The sequence below is a fragment of the Podarcis melisellensis genome, assembly GCF_964234715.1.
Source record: "Podarcis melisellensis genome assembly, chromosome: 3".
NCBI classification, from domain to species: Eukaryota; Metazoa; Chordata; class Lepidosauria; order Squamata; family Lacertidae; genus Podarcis; species Podarcis melisellensis.
In genome coordinates this window covers 79,563,384-79,580,861 of record NC_138530.1, presented here as the reverse complement: position 1 = coordinate 79,580,861, position 17,478 = coordinate 79,563,384, and the positions used below count along the sequence as shown (strand labels likewise).

General features: G+C 42.1%; 1 protein-coding gene across 1 annotated transcript; it reads right to left on the bottom strand.

The window, feature by feature from the left end:
- Positions 1-1,975: 1,975 nt before the first annotated feature.
- Positions 1,976-16,223, bottom strand: AKIRIN2 (akirin 2). The gene is made up of 5 exons (XM_081905590.1): positions 15,524-16,223; positions 4,775-4,915; positions 3,904-4,053; positions 2,924-2,995; positions 1,976-2,655 (listed from the first exon to the last, which is right to left on the bottom strand). Exons 1-5 carry the CDS (start codon positions 15,729-15,731, stop codon positions 2,645-2,647), a joined length of 582 nt encoding a protein of 193 aa, XP_081761716.1. The 5' UTR covers positions 15,732-16,223; the 3' UTR covers positions 1,976-2,644.
- Between the last annotated feature and the right edge of the window lie 1,255 nt (positions 16,224-17,478).

The following is a 17,478-nucleotide window of genomic DNA, read 5'->3' as shown; positions in this document are numbered from 1 at the left end:
TGCAGACTAGACATGATTGTTGAGGTGGGATGTGAGACTCCCTGCTGATGTTTCTTTCCTACTGTGGGAGGGTATACTCTAATGTGGTGAGTTAACAAAGCTATTCAGAGAATGGTGATCAGCACCACTGTACTTAAGTAATTTTATTTAGGAAAAAATTGTAGAAGCTACCTTATTTTCAGTATTTGCAGTGTATTTGTTATTTTCTAAGAAAGTGAAAAAATGGTTGCTTATAAGTCTGAAGCAAGCTCATCATCAAAGGAAGACTGATCAATACTGGCCTGCTTGGTACCAAAGCTGTGCCTAATGCATTGTTTCTAAGAGACCAGGAAGATATTGAAGACTTTATGCATTCAGTATGACACTTTGGATAACAGTATTCGTCATTTTTTTAGCTGGTGTTTGAACAGTTCTCTTTAATCTTAAACAGTTGCAATTTCCTTTAAAAAACAACAACCTTAAAGTGAGGAAAAATTCAATCAAACCTCAAAGTTAAATTTAGGTTCTTATGGAGCAAACATGAGTGGGGAATTGCAAAACTCTAACCCTCTTGTAGCAGAAGCCTGGCTGAAATTACAACAGGAGGAAAGAACACTAGCAAAATTCAGGCTCAGAATGTTGCAGTGTGGCCATCCAAATGCAATATAACAGAGGCTCCCAGAATGTAAAATTGCTTTGAACAATTTCAGCAGCATCAACAATACTAGAAAAAGAGATTGACATGAAAGCCAAATGAGCAGTCATGTCTTTCAAGTTAAAATCAGGGATTTTAATCCAGAAGCTTAAGAATCTTCAACATTCACTGCCCCCCCCCCCAGCATGAAAAAGCTAATTCTTGGCAGCTGTGGTAGCAAAAGCAATGATTACTTCCAAGAAAAAGTAGTTTATACAAAGACTTGGACCATACATAAAAGTTTAAAAGCTATTTACGTGTGGTAGCTATTAGGAGTGTGCACCAGATGTTTTCACAGAAGTGCCTGAAATCTGCAGATACAGCAGCTCATTCATAGCGAATTAAGCTTTGTAAATTGTAGGCAGATGCATGCAGTAGTTTTGTGCAGCACAGCTTTAAAGTATGGTCTAACTTTCATTTTATGCCAGAACTGGACATCTTTTGCAAGTATGATCACTCCTTCTGACTCTACAGAGCCATATGGAATCTTGAGAGTTCCTAATGGCACTGAAACACTGTATTAATGGCAGTTTGACTCAAAAATATGAAAAACCTTCAAATCACACTGATTTGTCTTGAAATATTAGTTCAGAGCTAATCAATCCCCCACAGTGGCTATGAATATGCTTTTAAAAAATTAAGATACAAGTATTGATACAAACTAAGGGATGTGAGTGGCGCTGTGGGTTAAACCACAGAGCCTAGGACTTGCCGATCAGAAGGTCGGCGGTTCGAATCCCTGTGACAGGGTGACCTACAGTGGGAAGGTAAACGGCGTTTCTGTGCGCTGCTCTGGTTCACCCGAAGTGGCTTAGTCATGCTGGCCACATGACCTGGAAGCTGTACGCCGGCTCCCTCGGCCAATAAAGCGAGATGAGCGCCACAACCCCAGAGTCGGCCACAACTGGACCTAATGGTCAGGGTCCATTGATACAAACAGGAATAGCAGACCTTCTAAAGGGGGAATATGTTCCTCTTGGCAGTGCTTTCTACGTACTTGTGAGTAGTTTTTCAGACAGGGAAACCTTCCAAAAAGATGAAGGCAGGTTCTTCTAAAGTCCTTATAGAAAGGAACCTTGGCTCATCTCAGATTTCTGAGGTTCAGTGAGTCATCCCCAAAGCTAACAGCTTCTGAAAGTCTGCCTCAGTCGCCAGCAGGCCAACTGACTATAAAAAGGAAGCTTTCTTGACCTCTGGTATGGTCACTTTTTCTTCCTGAGCTATCAGCTAACAGCTGCTCAAAGTTTCACTTATTTTATCCAAATGGTGACAAAATGCCACCTATATATTCAAACACACAGGTTAGAAGTAAATGTTTATTCTTTCAACTAAATTCCAGTACTACAAGGGCAGTAAAACAATGATACACTGAAAAATTGCAGCAATAAACATTTGTTAAAGACTGATAGAATAAATAAAACCTACAAAAATGAGAAATTATATAAACCCATTCTTAACCCCCCAAAAAGTCATGGAATACAGAAATGCCCTCCTTCACTATTTCACAGGCAGTACTGTGGGCTATTTGCTTTAAATTTGTCCAGGAATTACATTCTAATTTAACTGTGAATATAGCTTTGCAGTGCACAGTTATGAAAACCACACTAACTTCAGTCAGAAGTGTCATTCTACACTTTTATTTACACAACCAGTGAAGGGCAGAGTTCTAGTACACCAGCTTTAATCCTTTTACTTTTCAAACTTATTAACATAAGCCAAATTGTAATGATACAGCAAATGAGACCACTGGTATTAACAGGTAGCAAAGGTCCACATCCAGGTGGTACTGACATCAGGGAGCACTCCAAAACCAGTTGCTGCATAAGAGTGGTTGCCACTGACAAAAGCTTGAAATAACCAGTGTATACAGAGGGGGGAAGGGGGAATATGGCATTGTTGCAAGTCTTTAAAGGACAGCTTGCAACAATAGAACAGGGTTTCAGGGCTGCCCACATATGCAGAAAACATGATTCATGAAACATCTGAAAAGAGAAAGAAAGAATTGCATCAGGGAGAACAGCACACAAAATTCTACAATCAAACTCTAGCACTAAACTGCAACTTGCCTCAGCATACAGAAAGCCAATGTGTGGATCCTAGATTCCAGTGAGCGGAGTTCTGCTCACAGGATTCCCCCTACCCCCAGCCTAAGAAGTGGAGGCAATTTCTGTGGCTCCCCACTCCCAATATGCTCAGCGATGGGGCGCTGGTCTCTCTGCAACAACATGGGAGATAGCTCAAAATACTTACAACTTGCAGGCTGTTCTCCATATCGTCGCATGATCTGGTCATGCGTGAACTTCACAAATGCGTCATACTGTTCTATAAGCAAGGAATATTCCAAGTGAATAATCAAATGTAACAATCGCTTGAACAGACTCTACAGAACACAGCCAGTACAGGAAAAAGGAAGTACTTCACATTAAGCACACTATACTCTATTTGTGTGTCAGTTGGCGCTCTCTGCATTGTGCCTAAGCACCTTCTGACTTACTATCCCTTATAGCACTCTGTCTAGATGTAATAAAAGGAAGTCAGAGAAGGCCTCACACCCTCCCTTTAACTAGAAAAACTCATCATTACATGTGGGCACAGATATTGTGGACTAAACAGGTGGCACCCAGCACACATGCCCTGATATCATCTGCCAGTAAAGTGACATATTATCAGGTCTAAGTATTATCATTTAAAAGCAAGCAAAGGATCATCAGATCCAAAAGTCAGCTTTCTACACAGGCAGTTAACCTGAACTAAAGCCCAGAGCAAATTGTGATAAGCACTTATGTTGGGAATGTTTAGCGCAACATGTGAGAACTCAAGTGGCTCAGCCAGGCCAAGTTACTTTTCCTGCTCAGCATCATGGTGCAGGAATACAACTTGGTTAGTAATCATTTTGTGACTGTCATCCTACAGCAGGGGTGGGCAAACCAGATGCTGGACACAAACTCCTACCAGTCCTGGCCAGCATAGTCCATAGCCACAGATAAGAGCTGTTGTCCAGCAACATGTGGAGGATCCCTTCCTCCACATGTAGAAATCCCTCCCTACAGTAGAAATATTTTGCAGGAAATTAAAAGGAACAGGATCAGCCCTACCTCCTCCAGATAGAGCCAACTCACAAGAACTCGGCTACAATTATTACTCAGAAGACAGAGATTTATTTGTAACAGCTCACTACTGACTAATGTATAATTACTGCAAGTTTCATGCACTGTTTATTTTTGTCATACCTGCAAGTTTTGTGGTCAAAATTTCTTCATACTCTTCACGGATTTTCTCTTCACGTTCTTTGAGCAAGCGTTCACATATCATTCCAACTTGTCTGAGAGTAAAGAGGGGCTGTTCTTTTTTCAGTGGCGATGATGCTGCAGATGAAGTACCTATGAAAAAGTATTTTCATAGGTAATTAAGGTATACTTTAGAGATCCTAATTACTGATGAGTGCATAGAATACACTTGTAGGTGTTTTGAGGATCAGATTTTTGACCAGTGAGTGCAACCTCTGTCACAATCCAAAGCGAAGTCAACTGTGCTTTATGTTTCCATAGATTTAAGTGTGTAACTTTCTCTGTATGATGGCTTTTGAAGACAGCAGTCTAAGTTAAGTGCCTGTCAATTATTTACAACAATATGTATTGGCAACATCTCAGAGTATCCACAAGGTAATTTGTCTGCAAACATAAAATATGGCTTGATGTCCCATTTGCTAGTTACCCTTAAAAGTCAGGCAGAGGAATCTCTGCTGGCTTGCCAGCATGTATGTTGGCCTGTTTTGTTAAAATCTCCTCTCAGGCTGAATGAGATTCCCGTCCCTGGTATATAGTATGTCGCTCTTATTTTATACTCAACTTTTGGCACCCTTTTCAAAAAGGGTGGGCAACAGCCCATTTAAAAGTATATTATCTCAATGATTATCTGGAAGACAGCAGATAAAGTTTCTTATGAATATCCTCTTATTTGTTTCCACTGTTCATACTAACAGAGTATATCTCCTCTTCAAATAAAACCCTTCCTTCCACAGAATTTTTTCATAGTGACACGCATAACTTACTTAGGATCCAAATTATCAAATGTTATGCAAGTTTACTTTAAAAATTTTACCTGGCAAAGCTGGTCCAGTAAGGAGAAATGCTTGTGACTGTGCATCAGTAGAACAACAGGGATCTGTTTGCTGAAAGTTTTCTAGGTGTCTCCTCTTCTGCATGCGTTTGTACTCCTGTTTTATATTGTACAGAATTTGCTCTAGAAAAAGGAAAACACATTCATTATGTTTCTGCTTATTAGTCTAGCAAAGATTTCAAAACCCAAACATGTTACATTGACTATGTATGTTATAGAAGTGCTGATTTACTATAGTACGCATCTTAGAAGAGCATATAAATAATTTTCAATGAATTACACTTTTTAAGAAGTTAAATTTATGCACCACAAAAGATAAAATTTTGTATTATAAACCCCAGCAATGTTCTTTCCCACACAAATTTCTAAGCAGCAGCAGGTAGGGGGCCTAAATGGTTACATCTAGCAGAGGTCTCTGTTAACAGAAAAGGAAATGATTGGAGATTGGAGCAAGGTGGAATGCAAGGGAGGGAATCAGCAAAACTTGCCTCCACACCCCTTTTGTTAGCAGAGAGGAACACTGAATCAAAGCTCCCTCAGTAGTTGCACTCCACTCCACCCAATGTGGATCCACTACCAGCCTACTATGACCTCCACTTTGTCCTAAAAGAATAGTGAGAAAAATGACAGGTCACAAGCGTTAAATTGCGAACCATTGTTCCACGACATAGATTTGGTGGCAGCTACATTCATTCCACCTCCCTGATTTAGTCCTGCTTTAAAGGCACTAGACAATCAAGGACAAGTTCCATGAATATGTCGTCAGTACCTCCTTATTTTTGTAGATGTGATGTTTCTACTCTCCTGCATACTGACTCTATGACTGGGCCACATATGCAAAATAATCTGTGCTGCTTTTCCAAAGTAGATCTGAATAATTATGCATCACATTATCTCATTAAACTTAACTAAGTATTACCATTAAAAATGTACATCACTGTATTAGTTATAATCATTTCTGAAATACTGCTGTACATTGAATGCACTACTGGCTTAAATGTGCACCATCCCTTTCCATTATGGCTTCTCTTGATCGTATGATAATATTCTCTAGACTGCTGTCTGGTGGGCAAATATGCATGCTCTCCCTTACAGATCTGCACTCTTCCCTGCACTTCACCAGAAAGAAACAAAAGGGGAAAGCAATCAGCCCCATCTACAGCACTTGCATTGTGGGGCAAATGTAGTGAGACTGATTGTGTCTTTCTCTTCTATCCCATGCAGAGGGGTATCCACAGAAGCATCTTTCTTAAGTCTCATGCAAGCACTTCTACAGAAATGCATCCCCAACACTGCTGGCGGGGGAGGAGTAATCTGAGTGCAGATTCTCTCTCCTCACCCCTTCAATTTCAGCTTGCAGGTCTTGCAAGGTAGACTTCCACATGTAAACTCAGAACACCAAGATGCACATGCCACCTTTAATTTCACCCCGCCCCCACATCTGCCAGAATTCATCCTACTAGACTGTAGAATAATCTCCTTGCCACCAAAAGCCAATCTAGATTGCCCAGATTCTCTGCATGCCAGACACCATGGGGTATACTACTACCATCTCCTTTAAGGCAGTTAATATAGCCTCTTTTGCCTCATCTAGCCAGCTTGCAAATACCAACTGAGTACAGTGGTACCTCAGGTTACATATGCTTCAGGTTACAGACTCCGCTAACCCAGAAATAATACCTTGGGTTAAGAACTTTGCTTCAGGATGAGAACAGAAATCGTGCTCCGCCGGCATGGCAGCAGCGGGAGGCCCTATTAGCTAAAGTGGTGCTTCAGGTTAAGAACAGTTTCAGGTTAAGAACGGACCTCCGGAACGAATTAAGTACTTAACCCGAGGTACCACTGTAAATATACAGAGTCACTCCCATTACTTGGGCGCGTTTGCTCATGTCCAACCTTGGAAACATTCCCAGATGGTTGTCTCATTATGGTACTTTTAAAAATGATTACTGTATCTCTTTTTTGTAAAAACTTTCACTCTAAAAATCATAGAGTAACAGTAACTTCCTGATCTGCTATAAAGTCCCATGTAAGATGAAACCTGGCACTTTGCTAAGGCAACAATGAAAGAGTAGCAAAATCTGTTCTCTTGGAAAGGACAGCACAGTATCTTCAACACCTCAGCTAATAAGTGAAGTGGCACAGGATTCAAACCAGTTTAAGATATACAGTACAATACAGATCCATTTCTCCTAATTTGTATACCGCCTTTTTATTTTACTATACCCACGGCTGTTTACAAGCTGAAGAAACAAAGTATGTACACCTTATAACAATCTAATCCAATACAAAAATGTGATAATAAAACATAACTTTAAAATAAGCAACTTATATCAAATAAAGTAATATTCAACAATTCATTAGAATAGTCATTCCAGTCTACAGCAAGAGTGGCTAACCTGTGGCCCACCACAGGCTGGGACTCCCAAACCCACCAGCCTGGCAGTGGTTAGAAATGGGAGTTGTAGCCAACAACATCTGGAGAAACATGGGTTAGCCAAACCCTGATAAGAGCGGGATTTGAGAAGTTCAAGCTATCAAGTATCTACTAGTTATGACAAAAATTAAAATAAAATAATGGAATGCTTGTTTCATTCACATTAAGAAACGTCCTTTTTTTTTTACATTTAGCATCTAATCCCTAACTCCTTCTAAACCTTCAATAGATTGAATCCATGCCTAATCTTACACTGTGAAAACTATCCCCCCCCTTTTGCATTCAGTATTTGTTCCCATTAAAAAAATAAATAAATCCATATATTGCTTTTGAAAAATGTCAGATAATACCTGTATGTAGAAGAAGTGAAACTTAAAACTGTATATTTTCACTTTTTGGGACACTACACAGAAAATATCAAGAGGCTGCATTAGTCCAATCCAGGGGTGCTCATTTTTCCCCCAAAGCAGGCCGGATTTGACGAAATGAGCATGCGTGAGGGCCAACCAGACCTTTTTAGGATTGAAGTTGTTGAGTTTTTTAGGATTTTACCCCAGGAGACAGGATATAAAAGAAGGTGTCATCTAAAGAACAGCTAACAAGCATCCCTGAATCATGCCTTGGAGGCAGAAACCAAAGGAGGCTGTGGAATGCTGGTCCCAGTAGTCTAGTCCTTTTCAACAACCAATAGTACATTATTTCTTTCTTTGGATTATGCTTCTCATATAGGAAACTATCATCATTAAAGAAGCATATTCATTTTCAATGTTGTATTTAAAGCTAATGTTGTTTAAATAATATTTAAATCAAATTTTTAAATTGTTAGCTATTTCCATACTTAGTTTCTTGTCATACTGTAAGCATAGTTTCAATTTCATGGTAGTATTCCTGACACAAGGCCCAAAATACCCAAGGTATTGTCACTGTCAGCCAAGGTAGTGTAGTAGATAAGAATGTTGGGAGTAAGACCTAGGAGACCAGGTCTTATAACCCCCCACCGAGCCATGAAGCTCAGAGTCTAGTTCACATCTACTACCCCAAACTATAGCTTAGTGGGAACCTGCAGGCTCCCACCAACTTGCAAAAACTTTGTTTTTCCATTATTATTTTTTGCCACCATGCTGAGCTACACCAAGGTTTGCCTGACCATGTTGTCCAAACAATGGCTTGTAGTCAAGCTTTGTCTTCACCAACCACAAACTAGCCACAAATAAATCTAAAGACAAATAATCAGGACTGCCAAAAATCTTAGATTGGATTTGAGTGTCAAGGAATTATAAAGTACAGTATTTACATTCAAATGCTGAGAACAACCATTATGATTATCTTTGAGTTTAGATTTACCACCACTGCTGGGTTTGACAAACCTGGAGTTCAAAAGCTAGTCACTTTAAACAAGGTACTGCCAAGAAAGGGAAAAAAATATTCATATCAACAGCCATGATCCAGAGGCTCCACCTGCCACTGATCTGAGCCCCAAAGAAAAAAGAAATTATCCACAAACGGAGCAGCAGGTAGACAGTGCATTCAAAGACCTGTGCTGGAATGAAAACTATGTGCTGATGAGAGTCCTGGGTGTAGGGAGCAGTCTCCACACACACACATTCAGTGGAGCAGCAATCCAGAGCATCCAGATCAGCCCTTGTTGGATTAAGGTTCAGGTGACCAACTTTATGTTGAAAGAAATATTGCAAATTACAGTTTTCCATCTTCCTTTAAGTTCTTAAATGTCTTGCCACTTCAAATTGTGTTGATCCAATAAAAACAGACAGAAGTCTATTGTCCATTATACAGGAATATGAACAGAATAGTCCAGAGGGTGAGGAGGAAGTAAAAAATCCACCCCAACCCCCAAAAACAAGCAGAACTGGGAAATCCCCAACCAAAGATTCTGCTAAAAGCAGTAAATCCTAAGGTTTAATCCAAAACTGTCCATGTGCAAGCCAAATGGATTTCTGCTTGCGCAACAAGACTTCACTTTCCTTTCCTCCCCCTGCAGTTCTCCGCATGCCCTCAAAATCTGCTCAGGGGAGTTGGGGGAGTGCTGGGGGCAGCAGATGAAGCTAAAGCCCAATTGTGCAAGTGGAAGTCCACTCACACATTGGATTCCACCCCTAATCTCCCAAAAGAATAATGTGGATTATATTCATATTTCCACTCTGACTCAATAACCTCTGTTAAACAATAGAAGATGATGCAACAATAATTGTTACTTCTATTACACTAAGGGCATTCCACAGAATACGGACTGGATACATGGTAGCAAAACCTTTTTAACTGGTGGGCTCAAACTCAAGTTGATCACACTAGCAACATAAACCAAAAAAATTCCTTTTTGGGTTAGTGATATTTTTTCTTCTTTTAAGCAGAGAAAGAGGAAAAACAGAAAAGACCAAAAAAGTACTAAAAATAGTTTTCGTGGTTTGCTAGTACACTGAGATATTAAAGATATTTAAAATGTTTGGAATGTTACAGCTACTGAAAGCTGCCACTGATATATCCACATGCTTCAAGTTCTCACTAGTGTTACCTCTTCCTGTAATTTAGGAATAACATTATACCAGCACATCAACTGTAGCAGCTCTGCCATCTTCGTATTTGTGGTTTGAAATGTAGGACAGTTCAAAAAGGACACCGCAGGATAAGCATGGATCATATCATATGAAGTCATATTTTAATTTGCTCAAAAAAATATTATGGTTAGCATTGGATAAATGCCCCAAATGTACTCTCCCAAATGCCCATATGTACACCAAAGGCTTCGTGAGTAGCATCTAAATGTATAAACATTAAGGAAGTATGTGTTCAAGATGACTGGGCAAGTGTGTTGCTCAGTCTAGGATGGCTCTGTCAGGCAAGCAGGTCATCAAGTGATGGATAGGCACATGGGTAGGCAAACTAAGCCCGGGGGTCGGAACCAGCCCAATCACCTTCTAAATCCGGTCTGCAGGTGGTCCAGGAATCAGCGTGTTTTTACATGAGTAGAATGTGTGCTTTTATTTAAAATGCATCTCTGGGTTATTTGTGGGGCATAGGAATTCGTTCATCCCCCCCCCCCAAAAAAAATACACAAGGTCTGAGAGACCTGCTGAAAAGGTTTGCTGACCCCTGCACTTACATGTGAACCACCTTAAGAGGCAGAGTATTAGCATTGATCAAAGTCAGAAACTACATACCAGATGACCCAACTATTTAAAAAAAAATTGCAATAGCATTGTTTTAAGCATCTATTCACTTAGTTTTCATTAAGGGGACAAATTTGTGTCTGGGCTGTAACTTCTTTAGACTGTATGACTGACTTTTTTTTCTATGGAGATGCAATCTTAGGACCTCTCGACAGACAAGACTTACCGGACTTCAATCAAAGTGTGGCAAGTCCCAGGTAAGTGTCTATATAGAGCTAAGGAATCTATGGCCCTCCAAATGTTGTTGAGCTACAAATCCCATCACACCGACCACTGGCTATGCTGGCTGGGGATGATGGAACAGTTGGAGGGCCACAGGTTTGCCACTCAAATGTAGAAGATTGAAGGAGCAGGCATGTGATTCCTTAACATTAATCTCTACTGATAAAAGCCCAGACAGAAGTTTAGTATCAAGATGCTACTATGGCAAGTGATCTTATACTTCTTTAGTTATTTGGATTTTATACTAAAGTCTATGAACAGGAATGCTACAGGTGTCTGCATTGGTATTAAACCTAGATGTACAAACAGATCATTTAACGAAAACATAGCTAGAAATTCCCAGATGGGAAAAAGCTCTATAGCTCCCCAAGATAAAAAGTACTTTTCCCACCATGATTGCTCCAAGTAAATACACTGCACACCAAAATTACATCTTTGTCATACAGGTTTTAAGATATGCAATTTCTTTCAGACATGTACAAGTAGAAAAATCATAGAGAAAAGGCCAATTCAGCATGAATTCAGCAACACAGCAGCTGTCCAAACAATGTTTAGAACTCTTTGATACAATATTTACTCTGAATGTTTCCCTTCTCCTCTCCTACCAATAAAGCACTTATTTACCTATTCAAAACAGCTGGTGGCTCATTTTTTTAGTGACACACCCACCAACTCCAAAGCTAGATTTTCTTCCTTAATTAAGCTAGATTGGCAAAGCTAGATTTTCTTCCTTAATTAAGCTAGATTGGCCCAAATCAATGTTTACATTGGCATAGATCCAAACATGCCTTGTGTGAACAGAAAGGTATTTCTGCTTGTGCAATGTACCCCAGTAATTCTTCTGTTTCCTCATCCTGTTACAAGCCTATATGCCCCATTCCAAGCCATTCTAAGAGGCTCTGTAAACCCTCAGGAACAGCTTGGTTGGGTGTGTGCAAGGGGTAAGAATGGGGAGAGGGGGGAGGGGAGAGACAGAACACCCCATTGCACCAGTCCACTGTTCTTCTCAAGATCCAACCTCCTAAATTCAGGGGGAAATTGAGACCTGAAATGCTGTACATTGAACTGCTTTTAACAAACCAATTCCTATAGCCAATTAGATTACTCAGACTACAGTCTGATGCATGAGCTAATATGCTGACACAGCAACTCTGAGAAATAAGCAGAAGATGACAAACTGATGTAAGGACCCAACCTCTCTTGCTAGGCTAATGCAGCAACTCGACCTCAGTCCAATGCAGCTGATGGTGTGGTGTTGTAACATTTTTATACATGAAAAACCTATTGTTACATTTTTCAAAAACTCCACTTTAAGAATGTATTCATAGAATTAGTTAGTAACATAACTAATGAATACAATACAAATTCAAATCTGCCAACTAGAATGGATATACCAGTTTAAATCTAAAATCCAAGTTGTAATTAACTTTTTCATGTGGCTATTCCTAGACAAAATATTTTATGTGCATAATTATTCATGCACGCTGAAACTTAATACTTTACAATGCTTTCATTTCATTTATTAAAATATAAATAATGCAAAGGAATTATATGTCATTCAGCTATCATGCCAGAATTGAAGTAAAAATAATTTCCAAGTAAGCCAGGGGTGGAAAACCCTTTTCGTATTAAGGGCCACTGACCCATGGGAAAAGCCAACCATGGAGGCCACTGCTGGTGATACGGAGTTAGCACTTCATTATCTTTCTGCCACCCCATCTCTACTTCTAGATTTTGTCTTATAAATCTACCTGCACTATGTTCCACTAACTCTGGGAGTGCACTTGCTGGGGACAAGTGTGCGAGCCTTCTTGGTGGCAGCACTCAGATAATGGAAAGCCCCTCTAAAAGAGGTTGATGTTTGAGTTTTAGGAGAGCAGTAATGATTTCAATCTGTTCTAACAAGCCTTCCTGTTGAGTGATGTATTTAGACTGCCCTAGTTGTTAGATGCCCTTTCATGCTGCAGTTTGAACTTATTTAATTAAAATACTGTATTTTTGTTGTCATGTTTCTGATCTAGATGCCTCCTTGGGAGCCCAAAGGCAGGGTAGAAAAGATCTAAAATAATATTTTTAAAAGCTTAAGTCAAATAAACACACAAAGTCAGCTTTCAATCAATTAGGGCAACAAAAAAATTACCAATAAAACCCACATCACTGAGTACTGCCACTACTGATGGCAACACACATGTGGTACCTGTGCTTTGTATAAAATAGCTCTATTCCATGAAACTTTGTTGCCCTTAACAGAACAAGCAACAACTAACATTGCAGAACACGAAAGTCATTCAGGGTGTCTCCTGAATGTAAAGGTATTTAGTACCCTTATCAATGCTTAATAACCAAACCCACATCCTATTATGACAGCATTGCAACCAATCCTTACATCACACCTATGTAAGAAAGTCTACTTAACTGACTTAACAGTTCAATGTTCTTGAACTGTACACATATGAATATTTGTTGTGCTACCTGATCTTTTAAATCTTTTGCTAAATTAGTATAACCTAAGGTTTGCTAAATTACTGTAACTCATCAATAGACAATTTAATTCATCCTCTTGCATGGAAAAACAGGCACATATCTTGAGGCCCTTATTGTCATGCTTTAATTTACAGACTAGTTAGATTAAACACATGCCTGTTTCTGAGACCGGAAACATACAATAAATAAATTTCACAAAGCATTGTATTTCTTGTGGAGTAAGACATTACAAATCTAGGTTATTTCATCCCCAAGTTATTATTGGACAATTTGAACAAAGTCATAAGAATTTACACAGAAGCCCCACATTGTGATGATTTAAAGCTAAATACCTCTTAAAGCTAAATAGCTCTGAATGACAAATCTCCAAATAATTTTGAGACAGACCTCTATGTGGAATTATTGGTCTTTAGTCTCAATTAGCATCTAAGGAAGATCATCTAAGTGTTTAAATACCTAGTTTTATATTTTTTCCTGGGTTTCTCAGCGGCACTGCAATTTTCAAGAGGTTTGTGCTCCTAACCACTAATGCCTTCAAACTGCAGCTCCTTGACATGCCCAGCTGTTCACATCACTAAATCAATTTTAAACCCACATTTACATTAAATATTAATTGCATGGATACTTCTACTTCCAGTGAAGTCACCAATCATAAATGTAGCATTTAACTAACACAACCTTGGTTCCTGCTTACACATTTAGCAATGTTTAGCTACTTTATGATTCAAACTAAACTGCAATCCTGAATACATGCTCCACTAACATAATTTACTAATGAGAAAGGTGTTAATTTAACTACCACACTTTGTTAACCCTATTCAAATCAAATGTAGTCCACCAGGGTTTAACAGGAGATGGCTATGGTCCCAGACATTTCAGCATATCAGCTCTCACCAGTGAGATTATCTATACAATGGGAAGACCAACATAATTTGAGGCAAGTTATTGTAGACATACCAAGATGCAAGATTTAAGGGCTAATTTAAATATTCATATTTTCATGTGACAGCAAGCATTCTGTAATTAATGTGGCTTACACAGATCCACTTCTTACTATATGAAAACACAAGCTCTTGGGAAATGAAAGCTTAATAAAAACCAGCAAATTACTATGCCTGCTATCTCAGATAATCTTCAGACCCAAATGCCACATCCATATATGCAAAATAAACTGAAGATAATGGTCCCTACATTCATTAATTACTTGAGAACTGGGGGAGGGGGTGAAGAAGACAAAATGATTGGGGGAGGATGAACTCTATATATGGAATAAGATTTCGAATAGATCCAGTTAGTGGAATCCACACTCTGGGCCAACCATGTAAATACCTTCAGAGGTGTAATTCAATGAAACCTGATCCTGCAATTTATTCATTAGGCCTTGGGGTGCAGGAGGAAGAAGAGACAGGTTATCACTTTAACATTTCTGGTGAAGTGACACTGAAATGCATTCTCATCCTTACTAAGAGATGTTCAACAGCCACTGCCTTATTACAGCTTCTTCTTACAAGAACGCCTTTATTGATTTGAGCCCCCGCGGAGACGTGAACAATACCCGGCTCAATACTGGAAGGGGGTGGGGTGGGGGAGAGAAATGCAATTCTTATCGTGGAACCGGCCCCTGCCTTCGCCCAAGCAGTCCACCTTGGGGTGATTGATGACAGCCCCCGCTCCGTCCCTCTCCCTGCCCTCCCCCGGTGTTTGAACGGGAAGGCGGAGGCACGGCCGCCTCGGCTCAGGCAACATACGCCCAAGAGTTTAATGGCTGCAACAAATCGATCGCCTGCACCGGGGAGGAGAGAAAGAAGGGCAGAGAGACGGAGAAAGAGACAGAGACACATTTCTCCCGGCCAAGATCCCGCCTCCCTCGCGATATAATTTCTCGGTTCCTCTTTCTCTCCGCACACATACAATTACCCCCGTCAAACGACAAGGAGCCAAGCAGCCCTCTCCCCCCCCCAAGGGGGGGGAGGAAGGTGCGGTGCTGAATAGAGAAATTCCCCTTTCCCAGACGCAGCCCGGCGGGGCTGAGTCTCCCCGCCCCTCTTCGCCCATTACACCGGCTCAGCCCCATTATCAACCCCCTTTCTGCGGCCTCTCCCGTATCGCTGCCACTTCCCCGCCCCCACCGCGGCGAGAGCGGCCATTTCCATTGTGCCGACTCCGCGGCGAAAGCGAAGCCAAAGGAGGTGGGGGGGGGGAGAAGAAAGGGGGGGCAGAGAAGGGAGGTGGCTGGGAAGAGAAAGCGGGGCGACGGGGGAGAAGCCAAGCGGACTCATGAAAAGCAAGCCGAGAAAGGGGGGAGGCGACGGAGGCGGCCTTCGCCCCTTATCCTAGAGTCTCTCTCTCTCTCCCCCCCCCCCGCCGTGCCCCGCCCTAGGCGCCCCTCGAGGCCCCGCTTACCTGTGGTGAGGCGAGTGGACACTTCCCCGAAGGGCGAAGGCTCCATGCGCAGGTATTTCTGCGGGGACGAGGCGAAGGAGGCCGCGGAGGAAGAGGAGGCGGCGGCCGCCGAAGCGGACAAAGGGGCGCAGCGCCGCCGCTTCGGCGAGGCCGGGCTCAGGAGCGGGTCGAAATCCAGAGTCCTTTTTAGGGTGGCGCCGCAGGCCATGGCGGAGGTGGAGGAAGACGAGGACCAAGAGGCTGAGGGAGCGGAGCCGGCTGGGCCTTCGCCACCGAGAGAGAGAGAGAGCGGGGCCGGAAGGAGCTGACGAGACCGGGGGGGAAGGAGGGAACGGAGGAGGAGGGGGCGGAGGAGGCGCTTCAGGCGCTGCCTCGCCGCGTCAGGCTCGGGGTCGCCACTGCTACGCGCCTCCTGGGCTTTTCTGCTGCCTGCCGGCCGCCGGCTCCGCCTGCGTCTCCAGGGAGCGGCCCGGAGCTCTCGGCCCGGCTCGGCTGGACTCGTCGGCTCCGCCCGCGGAAAATCCTCCCCGGGCCGAATCCGGGAGGGTGTCTAGGCCGGTGGGAGCGGCACGACGGGAGGCTACCCGGCCTGAGGCCGCCGATGACGAGAGATAGCCGCGGCGGGAGCTGCCGTGCGCCTCTGTGACTCTTCCACACCAGCAATATGGCGTCAATAACAACGCCGCTGATTCAAAAAACCATCCCTCGCCGACGCGCCTGCGCGGCACGGGGGTGGCGCCCGCCGCAAAGGTTCAGGGGAGTTGTGGTTCTCTCAGGGTCACCTCCCGGCGTTTGAGGCAAGGGCGCAGGAGGGGAGCGGGGAACTACGCTTCCCGTCGTTCTTCGCGCTAAGGACATGACTTCCGGGTGGAATTTAAATCCCCGCAGAGAACCCTGTACCTCAGGAATGCGAGTGAAACGGGGTGAAGGAATGGAAGCGGTCTTCTTAATATGGGGAGTAGCAGGAAAGGAGCCGGGCAGCGGGGAAAGGAGCTTAGTTTGCGGAAATTATAAATGGCTGATGGTACTTAAATATAACATCAGCCATAATAACACCTGGTCCAGAAGAAAGGGCGTTTCGTTCAGCTATCTCTGAAACACTGAAGTAGATTGTGGGGAAAGATGACTGAATGAAAGAACAAGAAAAAATCCCCGAAAGGAAGAAATTCGCATTTATAATACTCTTCTTGACTGTGCTCCAGCTTGTGAGGTGGGGAGAAAAAACTCGTGTCTAATGGCTTCACCGTTCTAGACAACACTTTGTATCAAAGGAAATAAATCTCACATACAGCTCTAAAAATGTTTGAATTTAAATGCCAATAGTGACTGAAATATATCCAAATATACGTGAAAACAAACATTTGATTCTCAAAAGCATTAATAATTATACAGATAGAAAACCATGGTGTGCCTCTAAATTGATTTCTTTGAATGATAACACAATGGTGTGTTTTTTAAGGCCAGCCAAGAGCAGCAGATCCTCCACCCCCTTCCGGAGAAACATCACTCTGTTTTGGGGCTCTAGTGAGTGATTATAGAACCTACAGCCTCACTCTGGAAAAGATGATAGCATGTAACAATTGATCACATTTTACAAAGGCTCTCTCAGTAATACAGTAAACCTGAAAAGTAGGCCAAAATTAGCGTCCCCATATTGCAGTTGAGAAGTGAATATTCTGATTTGAAGAGTTAATATCTATACCACTTTATGAGAGAGAGTGGGAAGCTTCCCCATGGTCACGTAGTGAATTTAAGCTGGGGAAAACATTTTAAGTCAGAGACTTCCTGGTTCCTGCCCACCATTCTATTCAAGGAAAGAGCTATGGTTTTCTGAAGTGGAATATAGAAAGGGCCACTTAATCTTCTCAAATCAAACTAACTACATAGAGTGCATCCGTTGCATCATACCAGCCAGGCTGGAAGGCAGTGTGGCAAGCCTGGAGCTGGCACAGCAG

What these genes read in the sequence shown, in the direction of transcription:
- AKIRIN2 (XM_081905590.1), bottom strand. Translation starts at nt 15,731, where the DNA reads ATGGCCTGCGGCGCCACCCTAAAAAGGACTCTGGATTTCGACCCGCTC. An exon ending in GTCCACTCGCCTCACCACAG is followed by an intron (nt 4,916 to 15,523) that starts GTAAGCGGGGCC and finishes TCCTTTTTCTAG; the next exon opens with AGCAAATTCTGTACAATATA. An exon ending in TTTGACCACAAAACTTGCAG is followed by an intron (nt 2,996 to 3,903) that starts GTATGACAAAAA and finishes CCTTGCTTATAG; the next exon opens with AACAGTATGACGCATTTGTG.